Source organism: Notamacropus eugenii, chromosome 1 (assembly GCF_028372415.1).
Source record: "Notamacropus eugenii isolate mMacEug1 chromosome 1, mMacEug1.pri_v2, whole genome shotgun sequence".
Taxonomy (NCBI): Eukaryota; Metazoa; Chordata; class Mammalia; order Diprotodontia; family Macropodidae; genus Notamacropus; species Notamacropus eugenii.
This window is the reverse complement of record NC_092872.1, coordinates 693219549-693233552: the sequence shown is the minus strand read 5'-3', so window position 1 is coordinate 693233552 and position 14004 is coordinate 693219549. Positions and strand designations below refer to the sequence as shown.

General features: G+C 38.8%; 1 protein-coding gene across 3 annotated transcripts in view; it reads right to left on the bottom strand.

Moving 5' to 3' along the window:
• BEAN1 (brain expressed associated with NEDD4 1) overlaps positions 1 to 14004 on the bottom strand; it is a 110239-nt gene that overhangs the window by 17354 nt on the left and 78881 nt on the right. For all 3 annotated transcript variants that reach the window (XM_072635921.1, XM_072635919.1, XM_072635920.1), the window contains one exon: positions 10592 to 10733. In XM_072635921.1, the coding sequence (XP_072492022.1) occupies positions 10592 to 10733 (142 nt within the window). The remainder of the gene's footprint in view (positions 1 to 10591; positions 10734 to 14004) is intronic.

Genomic DNA, 14004 nt, shown 5'->3' with positions numbered 1-14004 from the left:
CTCCAGACTGAGTGGCACCTAAGCTTTCTAATCTAATCCTTAAATTAAATCCCCCAGGCTTAGCATGGCCTATGTTCTTTGCTAGACCAGAAACCCCAAGCCAGGAGGCCAGGCTCCCTCACCGCTCCAGATGTGAATGGTGTCTCTCCCTCTCAGCCCCCTTCCACACTGCTGTGCTGATTTGAACATTCACCCATCTGTGCTCAATGGACCAAGCTTATTGGCTGATCTTTCCAATCAGACAGTTAGGAAACCACCAGATGGCATGAGGGGCTAGGGTGTTTACTCTTCAAGTTTCCATGGCATCGTATTTCTGATTGATTCTTCCCTCAATCAAGAGGGAAGAAAATGACATAAAGCCAATGTAGGTGTAGTCCTATCATCTCAGAAAAGTCAGACTCATTCAACCTGACACTTGGCTCAACCCTGGAGTTTGAAAAACACAACTCTGCTCCTTGAAGCCATGTGGTGGAGTAAAAAGAGGAAGAATTTGGAGTTCTAAGACCTAGATTTGAATCTCAATCTTGCCACTAACTGGGTGAACACGGGCAAATCACTGATCCTGTCTGAGTTTCAGTGTTCTAGTCTATAAAACTGCTGTTGTGAGGAAGGTCCTTTGCAAACCTTAAAGAGCTATGGAAATGTCAGCTGTCATTACATTAATTACCTTACATTAATGTCATTACACAGCCCCACTGCCATACTGCCCTCATAGCTAATGAAAACCTTGCCACGGAAGGCCACCTTATTGTTGGTTGTCCTTCATCTCTCAAAGAGGACCATAACATCAGGGAGGTGATGGCATGACATGCAAGTGAATTGGATTTAAGTGAGGCAGGGCTGTGCAAGGTCACCAGCCTCACTTTCTCTTCTGGAGCCTTCTGGGTCCAGTGGCAAGATATGGATGAGGACTACTGGAGATGGCCCTGGATGCAGTGGGAGACCTTGGCCTTTTTAAACTATGGTCTTTCCCAGGTCTCAGTTTGACTGAGGCAACACCCATTCAGTGATTAAGGCTAAGAATCAGTGATTGAGGCAAAGAATGGCCTCTTTTACCTAGTAAAAAAAAAAAATCAATCTGGGAGGGGAAGGCCCTTAGGATTTCTGGCCAAAAAAGAAAGAGTTGCTAATTCATATTTGCTCAACAATGACCAGGTTTAGGAACTATTGTTGGCCAATCAACGATAGCCAGAGTGATTTGGGTTTAAGGCACAGTGCTTAAAGAAATCTAGCCCATAAACTCCAAGATCTCTAGAGAAGTTTCATTGATCAAAATTTACATTTCTTTGGTCAGAGCACCCACAGGTAAGGGTATTATACCTTATGTGGAAAGAGGGAGAACATGGAGGAAAGGAAAAGAGAAAAGAGAAGAGAGGAGAAGAAAAGAAGAGGGAGGAAGAAAAAGAAAGATAAGGAAGGAAGGAAAGAGCTGCATTGCCCAACTGTAACTGGCCAGCTGGGTCCCCAGTAGGGCAATTTGTACTACACACAGGTTGTTAGTAACATGGAAATGAACAAGAGAAGTCCCTGCTCTGTTCTCTACTCTTCTCCATCCCTGGAAAAGTGCCAGGTTCTTCCCCACTTCTGATGGCAGAAAGTGAAGCGGAATTAAGAAGGTCTTGATGAGGGAGAAAGAGGAGAGTGTAAAAGCTGACTTGAAGTTTAACATAAAAGAAACCAAGATCTTGACAACTGATCCCATCACTTCTTGGCAAACAGAGGGAGAAGAAATGGAAGCAGTGTCAGATTTTATATTCTTGGGCTCAAAGATCACTGCAGATAGAGACTACAGCCATGAAATTAAAAGACACTTGCTCCTTAGATGGGAAGCTGTGGCAAATCTGAGCAGCATACTAAAAAGCAGAGACATCACCTTGCTAGCAAAGTCAAAGCTACGGTTTTTCTAGTAGCAATGTATGACTGTGAAAGTCTGACTATAAGAAAGGCTGAGTAGTATGGAACTGATAATGTTTAATATAAAATTTTGGAATAATCTCTTCGTTCTCTCTGAAACAAACTCAGAGAATGCTTCTTCCTATGTCAGCAAAAGCCAGCCAAGGCTGACTCTACACTCCTTAGGAGACCTTTAACCTAACTATATCTTATTATCTATAGACATATACTATGTTTGTTATGGCATATTAGTGGTAAAGAAAATATAGACATCTTGGGTCGTAATTTCTATGTGAAACTTTGTCAAACTCTGTTATCTTATTGTATTACAACCCATGCAATTAAGAAATTCCTTTACTAATGGTCTAGTTAGTCACTTATGGAGTGTCTGAAGGACACAGAATACTTCTTTGTCCTAAAACATATTTAAGGCTGCCCAATTCTTTGTATCGGTAGCCAGAACATTTCTGGCTCCATAATGCATTATGTTACCATTGTCTTTAAAAGGGAATTGATCAATTAATTAATTAAATCATAAAATGTATGCATTTAGCCTGTTGCCTTTTCTTTCAAAGTTTTCAGGTCAACAGTTATGGCTCCCAAACGTGGATTGGAACTGAGGAAGCGAATGGACATTTCCTCATCTCGCCAACGCCAGGACTCTGGCACCAATAAGAACCGTTTTTCCTAGAGTCCTGGGCCTTGACGGGGTTGGGGTAAGTCCTTCCATTCCCAGCTTCCAAAGGACTCAAAAATTCCCTTTAAAGATAACCGCAGGACAGAGACCACTCTGCGTGAAAACGCCTCTGTATTTATTAGGTCTCCTCTGAAGATCGATCTTGGGTAATCGGCTAGCTATGAGTCAGTCAAAAACTAGAAGTAGAAATCCAGCTGAGAAGACCCCTACTTCTTGTGTGTCAAGCCGTTACCAACCTGATGATCACAGGTATTACTAGCACTAGTGTCAATTAATTAAAGATAGCCCTAAATTACGTTGGCCACCACAGGGCTCTTTTGGACTGGTCAAAGTTACTTTATCTTACAACCAAATTAAGAAAGGCCAACAAAACAACTAGCCAGTAGCGAGAATGTTTCATCTTGGGCTTGCTGACTTGGCTGAGAGAGAACAAAACACAGGTAGCCTCTTCCCTGTAAGGCTGGGAGCTGCTTCAGCACCTAGCTGTGTCCTGGCAAAAATCCTTTCTTCTTCAAGGGCTCCAGTCTGTCCTTCCCTTCACTCCCTCTGCCCTATTCCTTGCCCCTTTCCTCCCTCTCCCTCCCTTTGAAGGCCTCTGATCTGGGGAAACTGACGGCACCTAGATGCAATCTTTCCCCCTGGCCTTCCCCTACCTTAGACCAAAGGAAGGCAGCCTCTGTTCAAGCCTGTGTTGCCTCCCTCCTCCCCATTCCCCCTCCCCGCTTTCCCGTAAAGGCTCTGGTCCTGAAGAGGACAGTTACAATTCACCTAAGAACTAGAGGCCTGAACCTATTCCCACCGAGCCTGTTTCTTTAAGACAGTCAGAAACTTTGGGGCACCAAGGCTCCCCACCCCTCCAAAGACCGCAGGGGTGCTCTGAGCAAAGGCTGCAGGATTCCCCTTTATTATCAGACCTTGGATTCTTGCAACCCCCTTTCCTCAGAATGATAATAGCCAATTCATGATGGGGATTTCTCGCAAGCTTCTAATTGCCCTCTCTCTCTGGGTTGTTTTTTTGTGAGCTATGTTTGTGTTTGTCCTGTTGTCAGTTTGTCTGTTGGTGTATGTCTGTGTCTGTATCATCTGTGCTGTGAATGAGTGTGTTATCTTGTAAGATTTAAGTGCAAGCAGCCAGACTTCAAGGGCTGCAGCTAGGGAAATAAATAAACAAAACTTTGAGACTTTTCCTTGTCATTCTGGTCTGGCCAACCTGGAATTACAATGGAAAGTTAGATCATCTTAGGTAAAATCATTTTAGCAGATTTGTATGTTGTGAAATTAATCAGAAATATTTCGGGAACTGATCATTTGAAATAACTCCTAAGATTGTGAGTAGCCCGCCTTTCTAGGTACAGCTTGGAAATGCCACCGAGGTCCTAGACATTCCACCCACCCTGTCCCAGCACCTGCATATAGCCTTAGGGGCTCAGTAAATTCTGCCGCTGTGGGGGGTTGGGGGAGATGGATGAATCAGACCTGTAGCGACCATTCTCTAAACTCTGCCTGTGAAAGTCACCACTGGGACATTAGTTTCTCTGCTCTTGGTAAGCTTCACTTCTCTGTTCAGTTGCAAAAAGTATTTTACCTCTGTTTGACCCATTTTCTGATTTGTAAAAATAATTATGCTTGTTGTTATGGGATCAAAATGATAAAATGATTGTAAAATGCTTAACATAATGACTGGTATACATTACATACAACATTATTATCTCTCAAATGTAATTGTTACCTTTGAAGTGGTTTTAATTGCTAAAAGTAATAAGATCAATAATTTCTGGAAATGCAAATTATACCATCTGCAGTTATTGTTGTGTTAAAACTGTATTTCTAGGATTGTATTTCTGAATTTCTCTTAGATTGTGAAAATTGAGTGACCATTGTAATCTAGAAATAGTGTTAGACAAAGCAATTTTTTAATCTGAATTTTGTTAAAGATGTTGGGAAAATTGTGTAACACCAGTTATGTTACTTTATCAGTCCTGCTAACTTTGTCTTATAATGTTTTGTAATTGCCGTTTAGAAAATCAGGTATTTTCTCCCTTGCTTTTTAAACAAACAAACAAAAAAAAGGCAAAGCTTAACAATTTGGCTATCTTCTATGAAGTTGTGGGATTGTTAACTAAGTTATTTGGGATTACTGTTTTAATACTGAAACCTAAAATTGTTAAGTGATTCCTGTGTATGGAAAGGAGGGAATGGAGTGAAAACTTTATTTAAATTCCTTCTATTCATTCAGAACAGTCCTCCCATTCCTATGGGTAAGATCATCAGTCCTAGTAAAGGAATTTGATTGGTTAATGCAAATTCTAAACAATGAATATTACTTGCACAGAAGTTGTAATAGAGAGAATTTTTGATAATTGGTTTTTACATCAGGACAAGTTTTAAATTTGAGGAGGAAAGACGTTAAATGGAATCCCTTATGTGTGTGTGTCCTGGTAAATCTTTATTGTTTATTGTAACTCCAAGAGAGTGGAAATAACTGTTATCTGACTGTAAGTTGTGATTAGTGAGACTTGCTGTTTAAGGTAAAAGGCATTTGGGACCATAACTATTTTTGTTTTGAGTTTGAATTTGGGTATAGTTGTCTGCATTAAATCAGTACCTGAGACACATGCCACAAAGGAATATTTCTCACCTGACTAAACACTGAGGGGGCAATTCTAGACTCAATCTAGGATGGGATCCCCCTGGCTCAGTTTCCCTATTGTGTTCCTTTAAAAAGGAATGTTTCTCACCGGTCTATTCCTGAGTCTGGCTATGAAACAGATACTGCATGATTGGAGAATTTCACTCCTATCTGAATTCAAACAGAGTAAAGGATGTTTTTATCCTGTCATATTTGGTATGTCATATGTCCCTGCTTTTTCCTTCTATAGCAAATTTCTGTGGTCAATAACAAGTGACCAGCAAAACATGTGAGCTTGTGTAATCTTACTGGGAAATCTAATATTATTTTTATCTGAAATTAGAACATATGCAGAAATTTATGTAAACTACTTAAAACTCACCTTAAGATGTTCCCATTGTTTAAAAGGATTTTAAAAGCAACAGTGTTTTTCTGTGAGTCAGTCTCATATCTAAGAATACTGCAGTAATTAAGAATTCAGTTTGTTATAATACTTTGGAAATTCATATTATATATGAATTTATATATATTATAATATGATAACTTTGGAAGTTATCATATTACTTAAGAACATTTTTGTAACAACTCAGCTTTAATGAATTCCAGTTTTAAAGGTTTATTTTTGCTTAAGAAAAAAAAAAGAGATATCAAGCATTTTAAAAGTTTCCAACTAGTTTTCTTCATAAGAGTTTAGTGAACATTAGAATAAATTTTAAACTGTTTTTAAAGAAGGGAAATACTTTTAGAAGAAGTGTTTTGAAAAATCATGTGTGATTCTTAGAAGGCCTACTAAAGCTTCAAAATAATATACTGTTAAATTAAGCTGTTTTGATCTGAATATGTAGTCATTCTATGGCCTAAGTCAGAGTTAAAGTTTGTGTTTGAATTTATTATGTAAAAGATTTAATTCCTGAAGTATCTCATTCTTCCAGAGTGAGTATAATTAGGGAAGAATAACAACTTGAGAAACAAAGACATAATTCCATCAAACTATAAATTTAGTCATTAACCTCTGTTTTGTTTAAGCTGGAATGAGATTCCAGTACAGTTATGCTAGCAAAAAGTAATAACTTATGAGCTATCTTGTCTTATGGTTAAAATGTAAAAGCAAGTGGAAGAATAGGATTGAGATATTTGGAAAGATAAATTAAGTTCTGTTTGAAACTATGAAAAGTAGATAAGATTTGGGAATAAATATGGGTTATCCAAACCCCTCTTGCTCCTAGATAGTTGTTCTGGATACTTTTGTGTCAGTTTCAGATGGTTTAAAGAGTGAGGAAGTATTTTATCTGAGGGATACCAGCCAATATTGATTTGCTATATAAGAATGGGAGTGCAATTTACTATTGTTTGAAGTTCTGATTACAGGAATACTTGTCTAAGTTATCATAAAGCCAATTGACATGTGCTGCAGGCTAATGGTGGATGCTTGGAAAGGTTTTGAAGACGACCTTGCACACGGCCTAGGTAGGATCTTCCTAACTTTATTTCCCAAATGTTCTATTTCCTTTCTGAAAAAGGAAATTCCCCACCTGATCACCTCTAAGCCCTGCTTTCAGCACCTGGTAACCTCATGATTACATGTCAGATAATGGCTTATTCCTGGAATCAACTAGAACTAAGGAGATTCTTTCCTTCTGTTAACATTGTCCCTCTTTTTCTTTTATAGCAAATCTTTATAATCAAGAAGTTCTTAAAGTACAATACTAAGTCTATCAAATAATAAATGGAAATTGGAGCATCTCTGAGTTATTATAATGGGGTGCAGGAATGAATAGCTTACAACTTTAACCTATATTCCTGGCCAAATAAATAAATATAATATAGAGATAACATCGAGGAAATTATTAGATCAGGTAATAAGACAAAGATGTAATGTGATAGATGTCTAATTAAATAGAGTAACAAATTTTGAGGAAAAACAACAGGATCAGCCTGATTCCTCTAAGAATCATATGCAAATGGATATGATTGACTTCTAAAATTTGTCATGCTTTGGATAATAAGATCTCAAATTTGGATTTTTGCATAAAATTTGTATAGGATAGTAGTAAAAGTAAGTGAAATTATTTCTTCTCCGTTAAAATATCTGTCCAATAATTTAAAAGGCAGATGAGTTCATTTTGTAGTTGAACCCTCACATTTTAAAAGATTCTTATTCTAGGTACAAGATTTAGGAAAAGACAGAAACAGCAAATAATGTGAACCGAAATTTTCTGAAATTTCAAAAAAAAAATGGAGAACAAATTTTAAGTAATTGTACTAATTTATATTGTCAGAAGTATCTGGGAACTTCTATATTTGAACTAGAAAAGCAGAATTCTCTTTTTGAACTGTCCCAAGAATGAAACCTATTGTCAAGGAAAAGATATCTAGGTATCAGATAACTACATGAGAAATCTGGGATTCAAAGTTTTGTTTAAATGAAAATTAAGAATGGATTACTGGGATACAAGGAACTTAATGTTAATTAACTTTGAAATAATAATTGCATTGATTTGTACGGTTCATGTTTAATTTTCTTGTTTATGTTGGTGACATGTAAATCTCCCTTTCAAAACTAGTCTATTGTGAGCCATCTAAGTTTTAATCTGTACCTGACTTAATGTAAAAATATAATTTGTGAACTGTAAAAAAAAAAACTTCACTGTGTTGTTTGAACCTAGCCCTGCATGGCTGGGAAACTGAACTATTGCTAAGTGTCTTTAGCCATGTTAACTATGTTGTATTGTTTCATCTGAATTATCAAATCATGTTTTCTGGGAGACCCTGTCAAGTTTTCTGTATAGACTCTTGGATCCATCTGTCACCTCCATTGCTCCTGCTCCTGAGTGGATCGTGCCCTCCAATTTTGAAGAGGCCTGAAGAAGATGCCATCAGACATAGACAACTTTCCCAAGAGCCTGGACCAGACTTGCATGAAGACTAAACTCTCACACTACTGGTTATTTAGAGGTTTTTTTCATATCTTTGTTGGTCTACAGGCAAAGCCTTCGGCTTGCCTTTGACCAAAAGGAGGGAATGACAATGTTTAATATAAAATTTTGGAATAATCTCTTTGTTCTCTCTGAAACAAACTCAGAGAATGCTTCTTCCTATGTCAGCAAAAGCCAGCCAAGGCTGACTCTACACTCCTTAGGAGACCTTTAACCTAACTATATCTTATTATCTATAGACATATACTATGTTTGTTATGGCATATTAGTGGTAAAGAAAATATAGACATCTTGGGTTGTAATTTCTATGTGAAACTTTGTCAAACTCTGTTATCTTATTGTATTACAACCCATGCAATTAAGAAATTCCTTTACTAATGGTCTAGTTAGTCACTTATGGAGTGTCTGAAGGACACAGAATACTTCTTTGTCCTAAAACATATTTAAGGCTGCCCAATTCTTTGTATCGGTAGCCAGAACATTTCTGGCTCCATAATGCATTATGTTACCATTGTCTTTAAAAGGGAATTGATCAATTAATTAATTAAATCATAAAATGTATGCATTTAGCCTGTTGCCTTTTCTTTCAAAGTTTTCAGGTCAACAGAACTGAATTGTGGTCCTGGAGAAGACTTTTGAGAGTCCCTTGGACAGAAAAGAGAACAAATTAATCAATACTTAAAGAAATTAATTCAGGCTCTTTACTGGAAGGTCAAATACTGAAGCTGAAGCTTAAATACTTTGGCCACATAATGAGAAGATGGGACTTATTGGAAAAAGACCCTGATGTTGGGAAAGATTGAAGGCAAAAGGCAAAAGGGGACAGCAGAGGATGAGATAGAGAGTTTGTATCATGGAAACAATGAATGTGAACTTGAACAGATTTTGAGAGATAGTGGAGGATAGAAGGACCTCGGATGCTGTGGTCCATGGGGTCACAAAGAATTGGCCATGACTGAATGACTAAACGATAACTTCCCTCCCAGGTCCCCAAGTCAGAAGGAATCTGAGCCTACATTCCTTGCCTCTATCAGGATCTTGAGAGAAGATGCTTCTTAGTTTGTTTTTCCTTTAAAACAGGAAACATTTATAAATCTTGTTTACTGAGAGCCTTATAGACAAGAACTCTCCTGGGTTCTCAGGCTGAAAAAATCATGACAAAGGGATGATCTTATATTCCAGCTGTAGCTATTCTCTAAGAACTGGCCCTATCCCAGAGGCTGCCCTTCCTCATTCATTCATTCATCTATTTTATAAGCATTTAGGAAGTGCCTATTTCATCAAAAGTAAAGTACAAGCAAAGTTTAGAAAGATTCAGGATTGTTGGCTCAGTAAGAAGACAGATGAAATTCAGTTTTATGTAGATCTCAACAAACAAAAGACTTTTATGATGCCCTAAAGGTTATTTATGGGCCAAAGTCCTATGGTGTATCTCAACTACTCAGTGCTGATGGAGCCACATTGATTAGTGATAAGGACATGATCCTAGAGAGATGGGCTGAACCCTTCCACAGAGTTCTCAACAGAATGTCATCAGTCGAAGCTTAAGCCACTGACCATTTAGCTCATGTTGAAGTCAATCCCTCCCTAGCTGAACTTCCAACTGAAGAAGAGGTTTTGAGGGCCATTGGGCTCCTTTCATGTGGCAAACACCTGGTGCTGATTGTATTCCAGCTGAGATGTACATGGTAGGGGGACCACTGCTCATACAAAAGCTCACTGAATTTTTCCAGGTTTTATGAAAGAGGAGGTTATTCCCCTAGAGTTCTAGGAACCCTCCATTGTCCATCTCTATAAAGGTAAAGGAAATAGATTATTCTGTGACAGTCACAGGGGGCTCTCTTTCTTAGATACAAAAGCACTGTACTCACTGGGATACCAGGCAAATAAAAATAGTCTCTATCTTTGTGCAGCTTCTGTCCCACTGGAGGGAGGAGAGGTTTGCAATACACCTCATACAAGCGGCAATTGTTTTATATCATTAGGGACCTAGCGATCACCAACAAAAATAAACATTACAAAAACCCAAAGTAAAAGGCATAATATTCACAAGGTAATTATAAGGCATTTTCTCTTGTAAATCTCTGCACTTTTATCCTATTGTCTCTTCATGCCATGTGGAATTTGGTTAACACTTAGGATGTGGCCATTATCTGTCATAACATTATAATTCTCACCAGAAAAGTCCCCATCATAGATAATTTCACTAATATTTATGTAATGAAGACTTCAATAGAAAGACCATTAGCTCTTGAGTCAGAGGACCTGGGTTTGAATTCTACCATTGTTATTTGCTACCTGTGTGACTTTGAGCAAATCAGGTCCCCACTTTCCTCATCTGCAAAACAAGGGGGCTTGACTAGCTTAAAATCCTCCAATGAAATCATCTCTAAATTCTGTGATTCTTTGATCCCAAGATCTTTGAGAATTCCTTACCCTGGTGGTGAGTCTGGGTACAGCACATTGACTTGGGACAACGTCTCCATGTAGGCACCAAAGTCGAAGGCAGGAGGGAACTCCTCGATGCAGGTGGATCTCAGCTCTCCAACAGAGCCACCATAGGAAAAGCCATCAGGAGCTGAAAAAGAAGAGTTAAGCTCTCATTTCTTGTATCCAGGAAAGAGAACGGAAACAGGTTTGAGAGACAAATAGCAGCAGACCTTGGCTGGACATGTCTGGTGAGGGTCGTGATGGAAAGAACACAAGTTGTGGTGTCTGGACAGGTGAGTTCAACTCTTAGTACTTACTGCCTTGTGACAAACAAGTTGCCTCATCAACTTCAACTATTAAAATGGGAATAATACTATGTGCCCCATCCAACTTGCAAAACTGTTGTGAGGAAAGCCTCTTATAAGTTTTAAAACCCTACAGAAATGTGGATGATGATGATTATTAAGCTAAAGTCTGGACAAAATAGAGTTTGGGTGGACACACTATTAGGGAGAAGACTCATACAATCAACTAAGTTTTCTTATAGATTATTTGGTATAAGCATTATCACTGGAGTATGTGGAAAGATATTTAATTGTGCTTTTCAGTTGCCTCTTTCAAAGGTTATGATCAAACCCATATCAATATCTGGCTAGGGAAAAAGAATTGGGGTTGCCAACTATCATCCTTTGTGGATCACATACTTGGCTCCTTGATCAGCATGGAAAATAGAGAATTTGACTATTTTCTCAAATTTTGTTCCTCCCCCACCTTCCTTCTGTCTCTAACAGTGTATGTTTTAGGATCTCTTGGCTTTAAAATTCTATGAATACTTTATGACTGTTCAGCACATAAACTGAGTTCCATTCTGTGACATTATGGTCTAGTGGCTCCTGAATGAGCAGCCCCATTACTCTTTCTCTAAACCAGTAGCCTCTGAATGCCACGGTGTTCTCTCATCTCAGTTTATTTCACTTATATCACTCCATGCTTCTCTGGTAGAAGACCATGACAAACATCATGTTTGCTGTTTCTTTAACAGGCCATTACATTCAAGTGCCATAGTGGGTTAGTCATCCCCCAGCTGATGGGCATTAATTATGTCTCTAGTTCTTTGCCACCATTAAAAGTTTTCCTATAAAACTTTGGTGTATATAGCATCTTTCCTTTTGTCAATGACCTTGCTGGTGTATATAGCTAGAAGAGGAACTTTTGGGGCAAAGGGCATGGGCAATTTATCCACATTATTTGTATAACTTCAAACTACTTCGTAAGATGGTTGAAATAATCCACAGTTTCATCAGCACAGCATTAGTGTGGCCCAGTATTTTGATCCTAACACTATCGCCATCTGTAGAAAGATTGGTCTGACACCCAACAGGGGAAGGGGCTGCAGTTGATTAAGGGAGCCATTCCCATCTTGAAATAAAATTTAAAATAAATACCTAGCTTAGCCTGGTGAAACAGAAAACACAGAGCCAGGGCCAGCGGGATCTAGAACCACAGAATCTCAAAGATTGAAGGGACTTTTAAGGTGGATGATCGAGTCCAACTTCTGCATTTTTATGGATGAGAAAACTGAGGAGGCTCAGTGGATAGAGAAAGTGCTGGGTCTGGAGTTAGGAAGACCTGAGTTGAAATTTGACCTCAGTCACTCAACTGTGCAAAACTGGGCATGTCACTTAACCTCTCTGTGCCTCAATTTCCTCCTCTGTAAAATGAGGATAATAATGGTACCTACCTCCCAGGGTTGTCATGATGCTTCAAAGATAATACTTGTAAAGTACTGAGCACAGTGACTGGCACATAGTAGCTACTATATACAAGTTAGCTAATAGTATTAGTAGTAGTAGTATTAGTAGTAGCAGGAATAGTAGTAGTAGTAGTAGTAGTAGTAGTAGTAGTAGTAGTAGTAGTAGTAGTAGTAACACATAGTAGGGCTGAGACTGGAATCCTAACTTCTAGCCCAGGATTCTTTCTGCTATACCACATTACCTCCCGGGCACAGCCACACCTTAGGTCTGCCTTTATCTTTGTGTGTGTGTGTGTGTGTGTGTGTGTGTGTGTGTGTGTGTGTGTGTGTGTGTGTGTGTGTGTGAGTACATGCACACCATAGATTCACAATGGCTGTCACTCTGGGTAGGGAGAGAAGGACCCTGGAGGTTGTCCCTGAGGTCAGACAGAGGCTCCTGGCCTTTACTGAGTTTCTAAGATAACCTACCATTCTGCTCTACTTGTCCCCTGTGGAGCACTAGGGCTTTTATTTTAGAGATGGGCTAGCTAGCCAAATGGATCAAAGACTAATTTACTAATGTACTGAGTCTGCTGTACAGAAGGTCTGGGCCTCCAAAGGTGGGGCAGAGAATCAAGAGTGGGCAGGAAATCTGTCTTCCTGAGCTGCTGACTTGCCTAGGATCATGCCACAATGCCAAGAGCCTCCTTCCTCTGCCTTCCTGGCAGTAAGAGCCTTCTTTGTGCCTTGAGGCATTGTGAAGAGTGACTCATATTAATAACGATAATAATAACTCCCAGTTACACAGAATTTCAAAGCAATTTGGGTCCATCTTCTCATATTAGTTTATAACCACAGGCAAGTCACTTAGAGCCAGAGGTCCAGAGTAGGTGGTACAGAGAATACAGAGTGCTGGACCTGGAGTCAGAAAGAGCTGAATTCAAATCATGCTTTAGATACTGACTAGTTGTGTGACTTTGGGCATGTTATCCTCTTTTAACTTCAGTTTCCTTATCTATAAAATGGGGAAAATAATCTTACCCCCTTCTCCAGGCTGTTGTGAAGATCAGATGAGATAACCAATATAATGAATTTTTTGAACCGCAATATAAATATTAACCATAATTATTAATAACCTTTCTGAGTCTCAGTTTCTCCACATGTAAAATTATTATTATAAAACTTCTCCTACCTAATAAAATATGAGAAAATTCCTTGGTAAAATTTACAGTACTATAGACATGGCAATTTTTATTAATGTTAATCCTCACAGACACACTATGAGGTAGGTAATATAGATATCAACTCTATTTTACAAATAAGGAAACTGAGACCCAGAAAGAGTCATGGGATCACAGAATCATAGGTTTAGAGCTGGAAGGGACCTTAGAGGACACTGAGTATAAATCAATAAAAACTGAGAAAGGTTAAATGATTTTCCAAGGAAACAGAACTAGAAAGACTGAGGCAGTATTTGAATTCAGGTCTTCCTGACTCCACTGGTCCACCTAGCTGCCTCCAAGTTAAGTGGCTTGCCCATAGATACATTACTAGCAAATATCACAAAGAGGACCCAAACCCAGGGTCTTTCTTACTCAAGTATTAGCCTTCCTCAGTCCCCATGCCCTGCCTCTTCCCTGACTGTATCCCCCATCAAATTGAGTGAAAATCCTGCCATAGACATCAT